Source organism: Megascapheus bottae, chromosome 13 (assembly GCF_031878675.1).
Source record: "Megascapheus bottae isolate mThoBot1 chromosome 13, mThoBot2.hap1, whole genome shotgun sequence".
Lineage (NCBI taxonomy): Eukaryota > Metazoa > Chordata > Mammalia > Rodentia > Geomyidae > Megascapheus > Megascapheus bottae.
In genome coordinates this window covers 57,779,006-57,796,469 of record NC_143521.1, presented here as the reverse complement: position 1 = coordinate 57,796,469, position 17,464 = coordinate 57,779,006, and the positions used below count along the sequence as shown (strand labels likewise).

Here is a 17,464-nt window from a genome sequence, read left to right as displayed (position 1 = left end):
TACCATCATTACCACCTGTCAGCGGGGCCCCCGGGGGAATTCGGGGAGGGAGAGACTGCAGGAGCCCCAGAGAGGTCAGGGGTCAGTGCCACCTTTGAGATGGAACAAAAATGCAGGGATGCAGAACACCTAGAAAGAAAGGTGTACAGAAGCAACTCCAGATGGATTATGGAAAAGCTAACACTACCTCGTTGCTTTACAGAAAGGGAAACTGAGGGCCTTCAAACTTCAGCTGTGAAGCTGGATTCCGGTCACAGCACTGCCCTGCAGGGGAAGTGGTCCACTGCAGGCACGCACAGCGGCCTGGAGGGCGTGGACGCCGTGGTGGTGGAGAGGGTAACGATGGGGGTCTTTACGGTGGTGGTGGTGGTGACTGGAGAGGGTGGTGACGCTGACGATGCTGGTGGCAATGATGTTGGTCCCTTCAGTGGCCACAGGGACACGGCCACCCCTCACCTGACATCCTGACGTCATGACATCATGTAGTTGGGGTGCTGGCCGTGCAGCTAAGAAGGTAACGATCTCCCTACTGGGTTTGGGTCTTGCTTTGGCCTCATCTCTCCTTTCTAGGCCCCATTCTTCCTCGTGGAGTGGGAGTGTTTACTGTGTGCCACTCATGTTAGAAGTATATAACTTGGTTTTTATTTTTACAGGGTCATAGCCAAGAGATTGCCTTTATTTCAGAGGAGACTTCGTCGCACTTGGACTTTTGAGCAATGCTGGAGCTGTTGGGACTTTGGGGACTCTTGGAGGTGGACTGGGTATATTCTGCACTATGGGAGGGACATGAGCCTTGAGTGCCACGTTACGGTTGAACGTGGACTGAATATGGAATGTCCCTAGAAGCTCCTATGATGAGTACATGGACCCCACTGGTCGTGGCATTTTGGAAGGTTCTGAAAATTTTGGGAGGTGAGCTATAGCTGGTAGAAGCAGACGATAGAGGGCAGGTCCTTGGGGCATCTCGCCTCCAGCCCCTTCCGGTCTGTCTCTACCCCATTTCCTGTCCACCAGGAGGTGAGCAGCCTCCTTCTCTGCACACCTTCAGTGCATGGAGTTGTCAGTGGACTATGGAGTGAAACCTTCGAAGCTACGAGCCAAACTAAACTCTTTCTCCCTCCAGCTGGGCAAACCTGTGAGCTGCAGGATTTGGTCATCAAGATGGGTCACAGCCTCGTCATGCATGACCTGGCCTCCAATAACAAACTCCAGGCGTCCTTCTCTCAGGAGCTGGTGGACCTGGGCACAGGTGAGCAGAGGGAAGACAGCCAGGTCACGAGTCGAGCTTGACTGGGTCCACAGGGCTGAGCCTGCTGTGGCCTCAGCCCTCCAGTGAGTTTCCCTACCACAAAAGCAGAACACTGACCTGAGCATCCGGGATCCCACAACCCAGAAAGAACCTGCTGCGGGGCTTGCATTAGGGGCCTACACCTATGTCAATACTCTATACTGGGCTTGAACTCACGGTCTAGGCATCATCAAGAGCTTCTTTTGCTCAAGGCTAGTGTTCTTCCGTGGGAGCCACAGCTAGCTACACTTCTGGCCTTCTTGGACTAGTTTATTGGAGGCATTTACTTGCCTGAACTGACTTCAAACCACGATCCTCAGATCTCAGCCTCCTGAGTAGCTATGCTACAGGTGTGAGCCACTCAGCTTATACTTTTGTTGTTGTTAGTGGTGGTGGTGGCTGTAGGACTTGAACTCAGGGAATGGGCACTGTCCCTGAGCTTTGCTGCTCAAGGCTAGCATTCTACCACTTTGAGCCACAGTGCCACCTCTGGTTTTCTGGTGGAAAGGTTTCTAAACTTTCCTACTCAGGCTGGCTTCCAACCACAACCCTCAGCTCTCAGCCTCCTGATTAGCTAAGATTATAGGCCGCCAACACCTGGCCTATAACTATATGAATATATATGAACATAACTATATGAGTATTTATATGTATACATTTTTTGGGGGTGGTCATGGGGCTTGAACTCGGCCAGGCACTGTCCCTGAGCTCTTCAGATCAAGGCTATCACCCTACCCCTGGGCCTGGGCGCTGTCCTTGAGCTCTTCAGCTAAAGGCTACTTCCCTACCCTTGAGCCAAGCCCCACTTCCCATTTTCTAGAGGTTCATTGGAGATAAGAGTCTCAGGTTCTTTTGTGCCTGGGCTGGCTTTGAACTGTGATCCTCAGATCTCAGCCTCCTGAGTAGTTAGGATCACAGGCGTGAGCCACTGTGCCCAGCTTATATTTTTGATTTTTAAATAATTTCAAGTTTATGCAGAAGTTGCAAGAACAGTACCAAGAGTTTCCATCCATCCTTCCCTAGACTTCTTTACGAACATTTCTTTTTTTTTTTGCCAGTCCTGGGCTTGAGCTCAGGGCCTGAGCACTGTCCTTGGACTTTCTCAAGGCTAGAGCTCTACCACTTGAGCCTCAGCACCACTTCCGGCTTTTTTCTATGTATGTGGTACCAAGGAATCGAACCCGAGTCTTCATGCATGCTAGGCAAGCACTTTAACCACTAGGCCAAACTCCCGGCCCCTGTTCACGAACATTTCTGACCAGTTCTTTTCCTGACCTCTACACTTCTGCCTTGTTCGGACTACTTAAAGTAACTCAGCAACAACCTGCCTTTTGCTCAGAAGAACAAGGATGATTCGCACTGCAATAATGAACATCAAAAATCAGGAAATCTAACACAAATAGGAGACACTGACTATAAATGCAACTTTCCAGCTGTGCCACAAGGTTGCTTTTCTTGATGCAGGAAGGAGTCAGCCTAGCAGCCTGGGGTGAACTTAAGCTGCCACCTCTCTTTTACCAAAATGGAACCAATGAGGCCCACAGTGGCCAGTCACAGCCTGTGGTGACACCTGTGATGACAGGTGCCACGCTGTCTCCCCTGCTGGAGGCCAGCTCCTGCTTGCCCTTGAACCACAGAGACTCCCATGCTAAGCCACAGCTCCTATGCCAGGGAAGGCAGATGTCACAAGCCAGGGGAGGGGGAGGACTCAGGGCACCTGGGAATGGCATTGGCAGGCGGCACTGTTGCCTCTTGGGAGGGCACTGCTGGCTTGTCACCAGCCAGCCAGCCAGGGTGAGGGGCCCTGTCCCTGGGCTGTGATTCTGACCATGGTTTGTGGTTTCTGCCTCAGCCCTGGCCATAGCTGGGCCTTTCCCTGCCAGGTCCTCCCTGTCTTGTCGGGTAGCGAATCACCTGGCGTTTCTGCTGCTCCGAGGCCACGCTGTCCCACCACAGCCGGAAGAACTCCTGCTCCACGGCAATGAAGCGACGCTGCTGCCCTTGGACCAGCTCGGCCACCACAGAGGTATAGACGTTGGCGGCATATGCCCGCATGCTTTCCTGGGAAGGGGAGGGGGCCTGTCACACCAGTGTCCTGGGGCCCGGGGCGGGGGACACATCTAGCAGACCAAACAACCACATCTGGACTGCTCACTGAGCACACCCGTGGGCCCCCCCCCACAGCCTGACCCTGAGGGGCAGGTGTGCCTGAGGCATGATCTTTGTGCCCAGAGGGTGACGAGGGGCGCCCAGATGGCACAGGCTCCCTGCCTTTAACAGGAACACGCTGGAAGTGAGGGCAGGGCAGGAGGCAGGGCATGCTCTGTGAGCAGGGCATCTGGACAGCTTCCCAGAGGGATGGGCTCAGCCTCACCGGAGGACCAGGTGAGTGAGGTGTGGAGCCTGCTGAAGCTGAGATGGGGGAGTGGGGGGCTGCAGGCGGCAGGGGCCTTCCCGGAGGGCTGACCGGCCCCCGGCTGGGCGCTTCTGGGAACCAGGCAAGGCAGCACCTGGCCACCAGTCCTGGCCCTGTCACCCAAGGCGATCGCCATGACAGGAGGCCAGGATGTGGTCACTGGCCTCAAGAACCGCACTAACCCCCTCTGGGTTTCAGTGTCCTCACCTGGGAACTAAGAATGGCGGCTGAGACCACCTCTAGGTTGTCTCCGTTTGCTGATCCACTGCCCCTCCCCAGGGCAGGTCACCAGACAAACACAGGACCAGATTTAACACTCCACAGGATTACCTGACCCAAGAGTGACTGACTTCTGAATAACCATGGAGCAAAAGGAGGACTGAGTACAGTGGGTACATGCCAAGAAAGCATGTGGCATAGAGGACACAGTTGGTGCCAAGGTCCTGGGGCAGGAAGGGTCTGAGAGAGGCGGGTGGGGTGGGGTAGAATGAAGGAGCAGGAGACCCTCTGGCTCCTGTAGAGGTCCCAGGCCAGTTTGCCACTGTGTGCATCAGTGTATGGGGGGTGAGGGGGGCCAGGGTTACAGGCTGGGGTGGTCCAGGCCCTCCATCACCCCGCGCGGGTCAGGGGTCGGCGCTGGTCCCTCGCCGCAGGGTCCCCGGCCGGGGCCCCGGGGACCCCAGGGGGGCTCCACCCACCTGCACGGTGTAGACCCAGCCCACGTCCATGTGGCTGTGCGGCACCACCCAGGCCCGGAGGGCGCCCTCGGGCCGCGCCCCTGGCGGCCCCAGCAGCAGCAGCAGCCGCAGCAGCCCGAGCAGCCGCCCCATCCCGGCCGCCTGGGGTCTGAGCTCCGCGGGGAGGTCGGGGCAGCGGAGGCAGGGCGACTTCCGGGTCGGCGCCGCGCCCGCCCGGGGCGGGGTGGAGGGCGGGGCGGGCGGCGGGGGCGGAGACCGGCGCTCCCGCCCCGCCCCTGGCGCCGGTGGCCCCGCCCCCCCCAGCGTCCCTCTGAACCCTTGAGGGCGTCTGGACTCACCGCAGGACTACATTTCCCAGCACGCCCCGCGCTCCACTGGCCACGTGGGGAGCGTGGGCGAATGGGATGCGGGCGGGGCGGGGCCTCCACCAGCCTGGCGCGGCCTTCGCTGAGAGCTGGACAGTCGGGCCCCACCCCATCCCTTGTGCTCCTGTCCTTCCGCCGTCAGCCTCTCTGATGGGCACGAGAGCCACCGAAACAGAACTCCGGAGACCACCGCCAGCCACCTGCTCCTTGTCCATCCACAGCTCTCCAGAGCCCCAGGGTCCAGGAATGGCGGATGGTTAGCTGGACCTCAGCCTGGCCTGTCCACAGCCCCCCACAGCTCCAGGGTCCAGGGCTGGCGATGGTCAGCTGGACCTCAGCCTGGCCTGTCCACAGCCCCCCCCCACAGCTCCAGGGTCCAGGGCTGGTGGATGGTCAGCTGGACCTCAGCCTGGCCTGTCCACAGCCCCCCCACAGCTCCAGGGTCCAGGGCTGGCGATGGTCAGCTGGACCTCAGCCTGGCCTGTCCACAGCCCCCCCCCACAGCTCCAGGGTCCAGGGCTGGTGGATGGTCAGCTGGACCTCAGCCTGGCCTGTCCACAGCCCCCCCACAGCTCCAGGGTCCAGGGCTGGTGGATGGTCAGCTGGACCTCAGCCTGGCCTGTCCACAGCCCCCCCACAGCTCCAGGGTCCAGGACTGGTGGATGGTTAGCTGGACCTCAGCCTGGCCTGTCCACAGCCCCCGCACAGCTCCAGGGTCCAGGACTGGTGGATGGTCAGCTGGACCTCAGCCTGGCCTGTCCACAGCCCCCCACAGCTCCAGGGTCCAGGGCTGGTGGATGGTCACCTGGACCTCAGCCTGGCCTGTCCACAGCCCCCCCACAGCTCCAGGGTCCAGGACTGGTGGATGGTTAGCTGGACCTCAGCCTGGCCTGTCCACAGCCCCCCACAGCTCCAGGGTCCAGGACTGGTGGATGGTCACCTGGACCTCAGCCTGGCCTGTGCACAGCCCCCCCACAGCTCCAGGGTCCAGGACTGGTGGATGGTTAGCTGGACCTCAGCCTAGCCTGTCCACAGCCCCCCCACAGCTCCAGGGTCCAGGGCTGGCGATGGTCAGCTGGACCTCAGCCTGGCCTGTCCACAGCCCCCCCCACAGCTCCAGGGTCCAGGGCTGGCGATGGTCAGCTGGACCTCAGCCTGGCCTGTCCACAGCCCCCCACAGCTCCAGGGTCCAGGGCTGGTGGATGGTCAGCTGGACCTCAGCCTGGCCTGTCCACAGCCCCCCCACAGCTCCAGGGTCCAGGGCTGGCGATGGTCAGCTGGACCTCAGCCTGGCCTGTCCACAGCCCCCCCATAGCTCCAGGGTCCAGGGCTGGTGGATGGTCAGCTGGACCTCAGCCTGGCCTGTCCACAGCCTGTCCACAGCTCCTGGGTCCAGAGCTGGTGGATGGTCAGCTGGGCCTCAGCCTGGCCTGGCCACAGTCCCCCCCATAGCTCCAGGATCCAGGACTGGTGGATGGTCAGCTGGACCTCAGCCTGGCCTGGCCACAGTCCCCCCCATAGCTCCAGGATCCAGGACTGGTGGATGGTCAGCTGGACCTCAGCCTGGCCTGTGCACAGCCCCCCCACAGCTCCAGGGTCCAGGACTGGTGGATGGTCAGCTGGGCCTCAGCCTGGCCTGTCCACAGCTCCAGGGTCCAGGACTGGTGGATGGTCAGCTGGACCTCAGCCTGGCCTGTCCACAGCCCCCCCACAGCTCCAGGGTCCAGGGCTGGTGGATGGTCAGCTGGGCCTCAGCCTGGCCTGTCCACAGTCCCCCCCACAGCTCCAGGGTCCAGGCCTGGTGGATGGTCAGCTGGACCTCAGCCTGGCCTGTGCACAGCCCCCCCACAGCTCCAGGGTCCAGGACTGGTGGATGGTCAGCTGGACCTTAGCCTGGCCTGTCCACAGCCTGTCCACAGCCCCCCACAGCTCCAGGGTCCAGGAATGGTGGATGGTCAGGTGGGCCTCAGCCTGGCCTGTCCACAGCCCGTTCACAGCTCCAGGGTCCAGGGCTGGTGGATGGTCAGGTGGACCTCAGCCTGGCCTGTCCACAGCCCCCGCACAGCTCCAGGGTCCAGGACTGGTGGATGGTCAGCTGGGCCTCAGCCTGGCCTGTCCACAGGCCATTCACAGCTCCAGGGTCCAGGGCTGGTGGATGGTCAGCTGGGCCTCAGCCTGGCTTGTCCACAGCCTGTCCACAGCTCCAGAGTCCAGGGCTGGTGGATGGTCAGCAGGACCTCAGCCTGGCCTGTCTACAGCCCCCCCCCCACAGCTCCAGGGTCCAGGACTGGTGGATGGTCAGCTGGACCTCAGCCTGGCCTGTCCACAGCCCCCCACAGCTCCAGGGTCCAGGACTGGTGGATGGTTAGCTGGGCCTCAGCCTGGCCTGTCCACAGCCTGTCCACAGCTCCAGGGTCCAGGACTGGTGGACGGTCAGGTGGACCTCAGCGTGGCCTGTCCACCGCCCCCCCACAGCTCCAGGGTCCAGGACTGGCGGATGGTCAGCTGGGCCTCAGCCTAGCCTGTCCACAGCCCCCCCACAGCTCCAGGGTCCAGGGCTGGCGATGGTCAGCTGGACCTCAGCCTGGCCTGTCCACAGCCCCCCCCACAGCTCCAGGGTCCAGGGCTGGCGGATGGTCAGCTGGGCCTCAGCCTAGCCTGTCCACAGCCCCCCCACAGCTCCAGGGTCCAGGGCTGGCGATGGTCAGCTGGGCCTCAGCCTAGCCTGTCCACAGCCCCCCCACAGCTCCAGGGTCCAGGACTGGTGGACGGTCAGGTGGACCTCAGCGTGGCCTGTCCACCGCCCCCCCACAGCTCCAGGGTCCAGGACTGGCGGATGGTCAGCTGGGCCTCAGCCTGGCCTGGCCACAGTCCCCCCCACAGCTCCAGGGTCCAGGGCTGGTGGATGGTCAGCTGGACCTCAGCCTGGCCTGTGCACAGCCCCCCCACAGCTCCAGGGTCCAGGACTGGTGGATGGTCAGCTGGGCCTCAGCCTGGCCTGTCCACAGCCCCCCCACAGCTCCAGGGTCCAGGAATGGTGGATGGTCAGCTGGACCTCAGCCTGGCCTGTCCACAGCCCCCACACAGCTCCAGGGTCCAGGACTGGCGGATGGGCAGCTGGACCTCAGCCTGGGCTGTCCGGGCTGCAGGCCTTTCCCTCTCCCATCCTGCTCTCCATGCAGCCAGTCTGAACCTCTGAAGATGTCCTGAGGGCTCTCTTCCCACGGCTGACCTGTAGCCCACCTCCCCTCTCTGTCACATCTCCTTATGTCTCAGATGAGGGCCACTGGCTAGACGTAAGGTGGGACTGAGGGGCTGTGGGCCTGGGGTCTCTAGATCTGGCTTCACCAAGGTCTTCATGAGACCTTGAGCACCTCCGCGGTAGTGACGTGAAGGTAGAGATGCCTTCTTTGTGCTAATTCTCTGAGAAGTGTGTGTGTGTGGGGGGGGGTCCCAGTTTTAGGTTTGTGCAGCATGGACTTAGGCACTGCTCTTGTGAAATGCACGGATTCCTCACCTGCCAGGTAAAAGCCAGCTGTCGCCAGGTGTGGGTGTCACATACCTGTCATCCTAGCTACTCAGGAGGCTGTGATCTGAGGATCAAGGTTCAAAGCCAGCCTGGGCACAAAAGAACCTGAGACTCTTATCTCCAATTAACCTCTAGAAAATGGGAAGTGGGGCTTGGCTCAAGGGTAGGGTGGTAGCCTTGAGCTGAAGAGCTCAGGGACAGCACCCAGGCTGAGTTCAAGCCCCACGGTCCACAAAACAAAAACCACACACAAACACACACACACACACACACACACACACACACACACACACACACACACACACGTGTCTCTGGCTTCCCTTTGCACCTGCCTCCTTTGTGTCAGAGCACTGCTTCCCTCTGCACAAGGCATGTCTGTCTAAACACAGGAGAGTCCTAACATCTCAGTCCTTTCCAGACATGGGTATATAGGCGTGATTAGCAGAGGCATCTTCCTTTCAGTTCGTAAACCTCCTTCTCCAGACCCACAGAAAGACGCCTGGAAGCCTCCAGCCATTGTCCTGACCCTTGAGTCAAGACCCATCACCGCAGGAGGAGATCTCAGCCCCACCCCACAAACAGGACCAAGACCAGTCATCCTCAAAGGAGCCCAGCTGTTCCTACAGGGAGCGAGGACAACTTCCAGCCACCTTGCAGAATCAGAACTGAGGTGATGTTCGGACAGACGCGAGTTTGACGAGGAAAGTTTAATTATGCACTTATTAATGAGCCCAGACTTCCTTTATTTATTTATTTATTTATTTATTTATTTATTTATTTATTTTTGCCAGTCCTAGGGCTTGCCTGGGCACTGTCCTGGAGCTTCTTTTTGCCAAAGGCTCCCACTCTACCACTTGAGCCACAGTGCCACTTGCACCTTTTTCTGTTTAGGTGGTACTGAGTGAAGAGGTAAAAAAGCGCCCCCATTCTGAAGCAGCAACTGTCTTGTTGTTTATGTAAATTGTGAGTGATCCAAAAGTGCACCTAAATTAAAGAAACAGAATTGTGGTGCCATTAAGTCCCAGGAACTGACCTGTCTGTGTTAAAATTAACCAGAACTCGTGTAAATTCAAGGGATGGCATTTGTTTTCTAAAACCATAAAACTACCCTTAGACACCTAATTAGGACTCTGCTTGTACAGGAATCCCCCCCTTAGCTCCAACTGCCCTGAACTGTCCCTAACCCCCACCTTATCTCATTCCAATAGCTGATTGCTGTGTTAATGTAAATCTGTAGTCTTTAAAAGCCCTGTAGAAAAGCTGTTCGGGGCTTCCTCCTGGGCTCCCGCTGTATGGGAGTGTAGGACGGAGCCCGGAGCTAGCCCGCCTGAATAAAGCCTTGCTTTTGCATTTCGGAATGTCTGACTCTCAGTGGTCTCTTGGTGGTCGTCCTGAGACTTGGGCATAACACTGAGGAATTGAATCAAGGGCTTCATGTATGCAAGGCAAGCACTCTACCGCGAAGCCACATTCTCAGCCCTCTTCCTCAATTTAAAACCCCAGGGATGGACTGAGATGCTCAATCCTCATTCTTCTTTGCCATGTATCTATGTCGATTGAAATCTCCCCCCCATCTCTTTTTTTTTTTGCCAGTCCTGGACTTGAGCTCAGGGCCTGAGACTGTCCTTGGACTTTCTCAAGGCTAGAGCTCTATCACATGAGCCTCAGCACCACTTCCGGCTTTTTTCTATGTATGTGGTACCGAGGAATCGAACCCAGGTCTTCATGCATGCTAGGCAAGCACTTTAACCACTAGGCCAAACTCCCGCCCCCCCACCTCTTTTTTAAAAAAAAAATAACAAAAACTCTGTCTTCTATTTGCTTTTGTTGAGGACAGTGGCTAGACCTGACCTGTTGGTGCTCTGAGAGTCAAGACTCAGAAAATTGAAGTTAACCCTCAAGTTTCACTGGCTTTTAGTTGACCTTCCAAAAGTCACAGCAGGGGCTGTGAGTTTAGCATAGTGGTAGAGCGCTTGCCTATCATGCAGGAAGATCGGGGTTTGATTCCTCGGTACCACATACATAGCAAAAAACTGGAAGTGGTGTTGTGGTTCAAGTGGTAGAGCTCTAACCTTTAGAAAAGTTCAGGGACAGTGATCAAGCCCTGTGTTCAAGTCCCATGACTGACAAAGAACAGAACAGAAAAGAAAAGAAAAGAAAAAAGCTGGAAATCGTGCTGTGGCTCAAGTGGTAGAGCTCTGGCCTTGAGAAAGTCCAAGGACAATGCCCAGGCCTTGAGCTCAAGGCCCAGGACTGGCAAAAAAAAAAAAAAGTCACAGCAGGGAGGGGGTGGGAGGAGGGAAATGGGGACAAAAACATGAGAAGGTGCATCAATGTATGAGGAATAATGCACCCACTACTTGACAAACATAACTGTAACTCCTCTATACATTATCCCAACAAGAAAAACTTAAATACATAAAACTAATAATCAAACAATTTTAAAAAGTCACACCAAGATCTGGGCTCTGGTGGCTCACACGTGCAGGAGGCTGAGATCTGAGTTTCAAGGCTCAAAACCAGCCAGCCAGGAAGGTCTATGAGACTCTTTATCTCTAACTACCAGAACACTGGAAGTGCCCACTGTGGCTTGAAGTGGAGAGGGCTAGCCTTGCGGGAAAAAGCTCAGGGACAGTGCCAGGCCCTGAGCTCAAGCACCATGATGGACAAAAAAAAGTTACAGCAAGAATGGTGCACGCCTCTAATCCTAGCTGTCCTGGAGGCTGAGACCTGAGGATTGTGATTCAAGGTCAGTGCACGTGGACTCCATCTCAGCCAATGAAAAGCTGGGTGTGATGAGACCTATCAGCGACTTGGGAGAAGCCTGGTCCAGAATGACAGGGCGTAACAAGAGGAGACCATGTGTGAAAAGTTACGGAAGCAAAAAGGGTCAGTGAGTGGACTGAGTGGCAGAGCTTCTGCCTGAGCGAGTTCAAACCCTAGAATCACCAAGCAAAGGTCGCCACCTCTGGGACTGGAGTCCTGCATGTCTGATGGGTGAGTAACGCAGGGTGGGCTCTGGCTCTTGGTCCCCCTGCCCGGTCGACCTTGCCTTTCCCCTCAGGAGACAGAGCTGACTGCTCAAAGGGCCCCACCCCACTTCACAGCCCACTCCTCACACACGCCACCAGAGGGTGCCATGATCTCAGTGGCCACTGTTCTTGGTGCTGAAATTGTAGAAGTGCATGGGCAAAAGCCCTTTGAAACACATATTTAGAGTCAGGTACAGGTGTCTCCTCCTGAAATCCTAGTTAACTGGGAGCCTGAGATCTGAAGACGGCTGTTCAAAGCCAGCCTGAGTAGGAAAATCCATGAGACTTTTTTTTTTTTTGGTTGGTTGAGAGGCTTGAACTCTGGCCCCGGCGCTGTCCCTGAGTTCCTCAGCTACCCCTATCCCTACCCCTGGAGCCTCAGCACCACTTCCAGTTTTCTGGTGATTAATTGGAGATAAGAGTCTCACAGTCTTTTCAGTGCCTGGGCTGGCTTTGAATCACGATCCTCCATGAAACTCTTATCTCCAATTAACCGGCAAAGACATGAAATGGAACTAAGTGGCAGAGTGCCAGCTGTGAGTGGAAACAAGCTAAGGGATGGAGGCCAGTCAAGTTCAAGCCCTAACACTGGTGCATAAACAAAATGACTCGAAATGCCATTCAAATTCCACATGGTCTGCAGAATTGAAGACACAGATGGAAAAGTGGGCCAATCCTGCAGAGGACGTAACCCAAAGCCCCAACTCTCTTCCCCCCAGCCCACACCCCTTCCCCACACTGTGCAGGCACCTGAGGGAGGGGGCTGAGAGCCCTGGTGGGCCAGCCTCCTCCACCACCACCCCTTCCCTGGGGCCCTGTCCCTCCCAGAGTGACAGCTGAGCCAGTGCTCTCAGAGATCTGCCGTCCTGGGCACGCTCCTGCCACTCACCCTGTGACTCATGCTCTGTCCTCCCGCGGAGCGGGGCTCACAGGGCCTGCTCTATGGAGGCCTGGTGCCAAGTCAGACCATTGGAAGTCCACGAGGGAAGACACCATTTCAACAGGAAGCTAGGGTGGCTGAGGCCGCTGGGCAGGCAGCTGGGTATGGGGCTGAGGTGAAAATGCAGCTCCGGCCTCAGGGTGGGGCTCTGCCCCCAGGCGAGGCCTGTCTGGAGCCTCCCATACCTAACTGTGCAGAGGAGTGGGCAGGTGGGGAGCTGGGGCAGGAGAAGCTGTGCCGAGGTACAGCGCCCTCCCCTGCTGGTACCCCCCCCCCCCCGGGAGCCAGGCTTGATTGCACTTAATCAGTCTGGAGGGGGGGGGCAGCTTTGCATTTCCTGCTCAGTGGGAGGTACACGATGCATATTCATTTATGCAAAACCAAGGTGAGTCCTGCCACCTTCTCTGCCTCCTCCTGAGCTAGAAGATGGCCCCTGTCTTGCCCCCTCCTTATCTGGCTTCAGCTCCAAAGGGAGGGAAGTCCTCCTTCTTACCTAGCCTTGCCCCCGAGCCAGGCACTGTGCTCTCAGCCTTCTAGGGAGCTGACAACAGCCACCTGCGTTTCCTTTTTCTTAGCTGAGGCACAAATCCCATGACAGCAAATTCACCATTTTAACATATTAGGCTGCCCAGCTGAGTGGCATTTCAGACATCACAGACTCTGACTCCACGACCGCCAATACCACAGCATTTTTCTCACCTAAGAAGACAGTCTGCTCCCAGTCCCCATCCCTCCCCCACACCTGGCTACCACAGGCCGGCTGCGTCTCTACGGCTTTGCCTGTTCCGCAAAGTTCATGCTAATGAAATCACACAAGCTGAGCAAGGCCTTTTGTGTCTGGCTTCGTTTGCTTTGCATCATGTGTTCAAGATTCACCTGGGCTATGGTATGTCTCAGTCTCTTGCTCCTTTCTATGGCTAAATAATATTCCATTGTAACGCTGGGTGCCAGGGACTCATGCTTGTAACTCTAGTTACTCAGGAAGCAGAGATCTAAGGATGGTGATTCGAAGCTAGCTCCAGACAGAAAAGTCCCCTTGAGGCCCTTATCTCCAATTAACTACTCAAAAACCCTACGTGGTGCTGTGGCTTGATTGGTAGAGCACCAACCTTGAGCATAGAGAGGTTCAGGGACAGTGTCCAGCCCTGAGTTCTAGCCCCACAACTGACCAAAAAAAATTCCAATATGTGCGGGTAGAATGAATTCTGTCATGGCATCCATGAATGGATGCTCAGGCAGGCTATTTGAACTCTGGAGTCATCCGGCTACCTCTGTTGTCATTGTGTAGATTTGGGGGGGGGCTCTAGTAGTGGGATTAATAGTTGCATTCACTGGGGTTTGAACTCAGGATCTTACACTTGCTAGGATGGTGCTATACTGCTGAGCCAGACCTCCAGCCCTATTTTCCACTGGTAACTTTTAGAAGAGAGTCTCACTCACCTCCTTATATGTGAATCACGACTCCTCTACTTTGTTTCTTGTCATTGCTGGGTCACCAATGTGCCATCATACCCAAGCTCTTCAGTGAAGATGGAGTCTTCCAGACTTTTCTGCTGGGCTGGCCTGGTTTCACCACGCTCCTGACCCCAGCTTCCCAGAAGTTAGGACGACAAGCCTGTGTCCTTGTATCCAGCTTCTTGGTTGAGAAGGGCTCTCTCGATCTTTTCTGCTCAGGCTGGCCTTCAACGTTGACCCTCCAGATCGGAACCTCCAATGTAGCCAGGATTACACGATGAGCCATCGTTCTTTTTGAGATACCACTGTCCATTCCAGAACTGGAGTAGAGGGAACGTGGGGAGGGGACTCCTGGAGGAGGCCTGGAGGCAGATGGCAGAAAGGAGAGAGCTTTGGCCTTCCGCTGGGACCCCATGCCTTGTGCCCGCAGCCAGCCCAGGCTGTGGGCCTCTTGCACCTTACCAACCTCCTCCACCCTCATTTCTCATCTCAAAACAGAGGCTGAGCTGTTACAGCTATGGCTGGGGTTCCACTCAGGGGGAGGGACACTTACAGATGACATGGCTGGCCTTCCTGGGGCTTCCACTGGAGAGGGGACTCTCAGGAAATGGTTAACAGAGCAGCAGCTGTGTCCTCTGCTGCATTACTGAGAGGTGGCCATGACAGGAGGGCCTGGAGGAAGGATGGCTCCAGCCTGTGGCGGGAAGCTTCCGTGGAGATGCTGGGTCCGGCCCGGGCAGCAGGTCCCTGTCTGGGGTCAGCAGCCTGGTCTCTTCGCTGAGCTGCTGGCTCAGGCGCCCAGTTGCCTTTTCGGGGAGCAGAGCCCAGCAGGAGCAGAGTGACGTGGGTGGCCGGGAAAGCAGATGGCTTAGCTTCTAGATAAGGAAATAAAGGCTCAGGGAGAGTTCGTCACGTCCCCAGCCCCTTGCACGCGCGTGTGAAGTGGGGTTCGCTCACTGGGATCCCTTTAACCTCCAGTGCATGCCTCCGTGTGCACACCAGGGCATCTGCTCTCCTTAGCCCCGCTCCGCAGAGGGGTGGGAACTGGGGTTCATTCTGGTTCCAAAGGCTGAGCAAACAGAATTGTGGAGGCCACAGTTCTGAACTGAGCAAGCTGTGGGAGGGGGGCTCCATCTCCCACAGCTGGGGGTCAGCAAGACATGCGCTGGACCTCACGTGCCTCGGTTTCTCTGCATGCTGCTGGGGTGGGGGCTGTGGTGGTTCAGGGGGGCCCTGAGCTCCCGGGGCACACTGTGTGTGGGCTGCACAATAATGCTCTCTCCCAGGGCCTTCAGTGTCCCCCCACCTCGTGTCTGCTCCAGGCGGCCGCCAGTAGCTCAGGCTTGACTGGAGCAGCGTGTCCCGGCCTCTTGTCTCGCAGCTGCATTTGTTGTGGGCCCTGCGGGATCCCCCGGGGACAGCCTTGTCACAGGCGGTTCAGGTAGCTCTGTGCCTGCACGTGTGACATGGGCCATTTGTCACCCTGACTGTATCGACAGGACTTCGACTCTGCTTAAGGCTGTGCCCAGCCGTATGGAGGAGGAAGTGTGGGCACAGAGCCACTCCGGGACACAAGTGCAGACAGTGGCCGCCAGTCTTGGAAGGAGGCCTGCTGCGCTGTCCAGGTGAGACCCTGCTCACCCTGTGTCCCACAGGGCCCCCTGTGAAAACATGGTGAGGGGGGCCTTACCACAAGTGGCCCTGTCGGTGAACTCAAGGAACATGGGATAGTGCCACCGAGAAGGGACTCCATGCCAACGCACTGTGCGCCTCTGGCCCCGTGGCCTTGGAGTGGACACGCAGGCCTCCTCTGCAGGGAGCATCTGGCACCGGGGGGTACAGGCTTGTCCTTGGGTCCACATAACAGAGCACTACGGGGACGCGTCCAACACCAGCAGCTCCAGAGGTCCCCCCGGCCCCGTGGAGGCAGCCCTGGTCCCAGCTCCTGTGTGCACGTGAGGTCACGCCTCCCCTCCTGTGTCTCAGACCCTCCCTCCCTGAAACAGTCACACCCGAAGGCCCTCAGCGTCACCGACTCGAAAACAGCTCAGACTGCATTTCAGAGCCATCCCGCAGGCTCTGGCCCAGAGCCGCCTGGCTGCCTGGGAACCATGAGCTGAGCTGGGTCAGAAAATTCAGGAGATGAAAACGTCTCCACAGCATCCCACTTGCCCTGTGGGTTTAGGTGCTGGTGGCTCAATAATCGCAGCTACTCAGGAGGGTGAACTCGGAGGACTGTGGCTCAAAGTCTGGGACACTCTTATCACCAGTGAATCACCAAAAAGCCAGAAGTAGAGCTGAGACTCAAGTGGGAGTTCTGAGTGGGGGACGGCTGTGCAGCAAGGAAGAGCGGGCAAGGGGCCTGGGGTGCTCCTGGACTAGCATCTGCACCCCCTTTCTGTCCGTGTCTTTCAGCTGTGCAGTGCGGCCAGGCGCGTGGGGCAGCAGCTGTTCTGCAGGACCAACAGTGCAGCTGTGATGGAGCAGGTGACAGGGGGCCTGGCCGTGGGACGTCCCGCTGTCGCGCCATTGGCTGCTGCAGCCGCCTATGAGCTCCCCTTCCCCAGCGCCCAGGGCCTGCCTCACCACGGGGCCTGCCCCACCACGGTGCCTCTCAGAGCCACGCACTGCCGAGGTGAGGGTGGGAAAGATGGGGCCTGGAGGCGGCAGTGGTGAGGGTCCCCCATCACGGCCTCCTTCACTAAGGTGCCTGAGGACTGATGAGAGGCCGTGCGCAGCGCTTGGCCCGCTTTCCTGTCCCCCACCCTGTGTGAGGACACAGCAGCCCCTCTGGGGAATCAAGGTGCCATCTTGAAAGCAGAGGGCTGGGTGAGGGGGGCTCACACAGCCGGGATTGAGGGCAAGGGCAAGGCAGAGGGGCCCTGAGGACAGAGGAGGCTCATCCTCAAGTCCTTCCAAACCAGGCGAGGCCCCCGGGACTGGCATTTCTCTAGCAGCCAGCTCCTGGTAATGGGGGCAGGTGGTCACTGCCAGAACCTCAGCTTCCTGGTGGCTGGGGGGGGACCCCAGAGGCCCTGACCGCCTTGCGTGTGTCGGGGGGAAATACTGTCTGGACCCCACATTGATGACCCCTTCCAGGCTCTTGGGAGAGGCATGCCTTCTGGATCAGGGTCTCCTGCTGTCCGGGGGAAGCCATGGATGGTCATGGGTGTCACGGGGAAGCCATGGCGTGAAGGGAGGCTGGCCCACCAGCGGTAAAGGAGACACTCACTGGGCCTGGCTCCCCAAAGGTAGGTTGGGGTTATGTGATCAAGATAAGCTGAGACACCTGAGATTAGATTTTGTGCTGTGTGTGTGTTGCCGATGTTGGGGCTTGAACTCAGGGCCTGGGTGCTGTCCCTGCGCTTTCTGCCTCTGAAGCCACAGCTCCACTTCGGACTTTTGGGTGGTCCCCTGGAGACAAAGGCCTCCTGGACTTTCCTATCCAGGTCGTCTTTGAACTCTGATCCTCAGAAGGGCCGGGTGAATGCTGCTCCTTCCCAGTACGGCAAAGGCCTCGCCACCAGGCTCTGCTACCTTGTCCACGATCCCAGAGCTGCCCTGACTGGCAAGAGGACGAAGTAGGCACAGGTGTGGTCATATTCCGGCCTCACCGGCTGCTACCACTCTCCAGAAAACACTTTTCCACCAGAGAGGCCAACTCTCCAGCTGCGTTTTCAATCCTCCATCTCCCAGCCCCACCATCAGGGTTTGACTGTTTGCTGCTCCTGGCTGGTGCTC

General features: G+C 57.7%; 1 protein-coding gene across 1 annotated transcript in view; it reads right to left on the bottom strand.

Moving 5' to 3' along the window:
• The window catches only part of Man2b2 (mannosidase alpha class 2B member 2), a 28,938-nt gene extending 24,347 nt beyond the window's left edge, over positions 1–4,591 (bottom strand). Inside the window, exons 1-3 of the mRNA XM_090343857.1 lie at positions 4,403–4,591; positions 3,203–3,349; positions 1,134–1,239 (exon numbers count right to left, since the gene is read on the bottom strand). Of these exons, the coding sequence (XP_090199983.1) occupies positions 1,134–1,239; positions 3,203–3,349; positions 4,403–4,534 (385 nt within the window). The 5' untranslated portion in view covers positions 4,535–4,591. The remainder of the gene's footprint in view (positions 1–1,133; positions 1,240–3,202; positions 3,350–4,402) is intronic.
• Between the last annotated feature and the right edge of the window lie 12,873 nt (positions 4,592–17,464).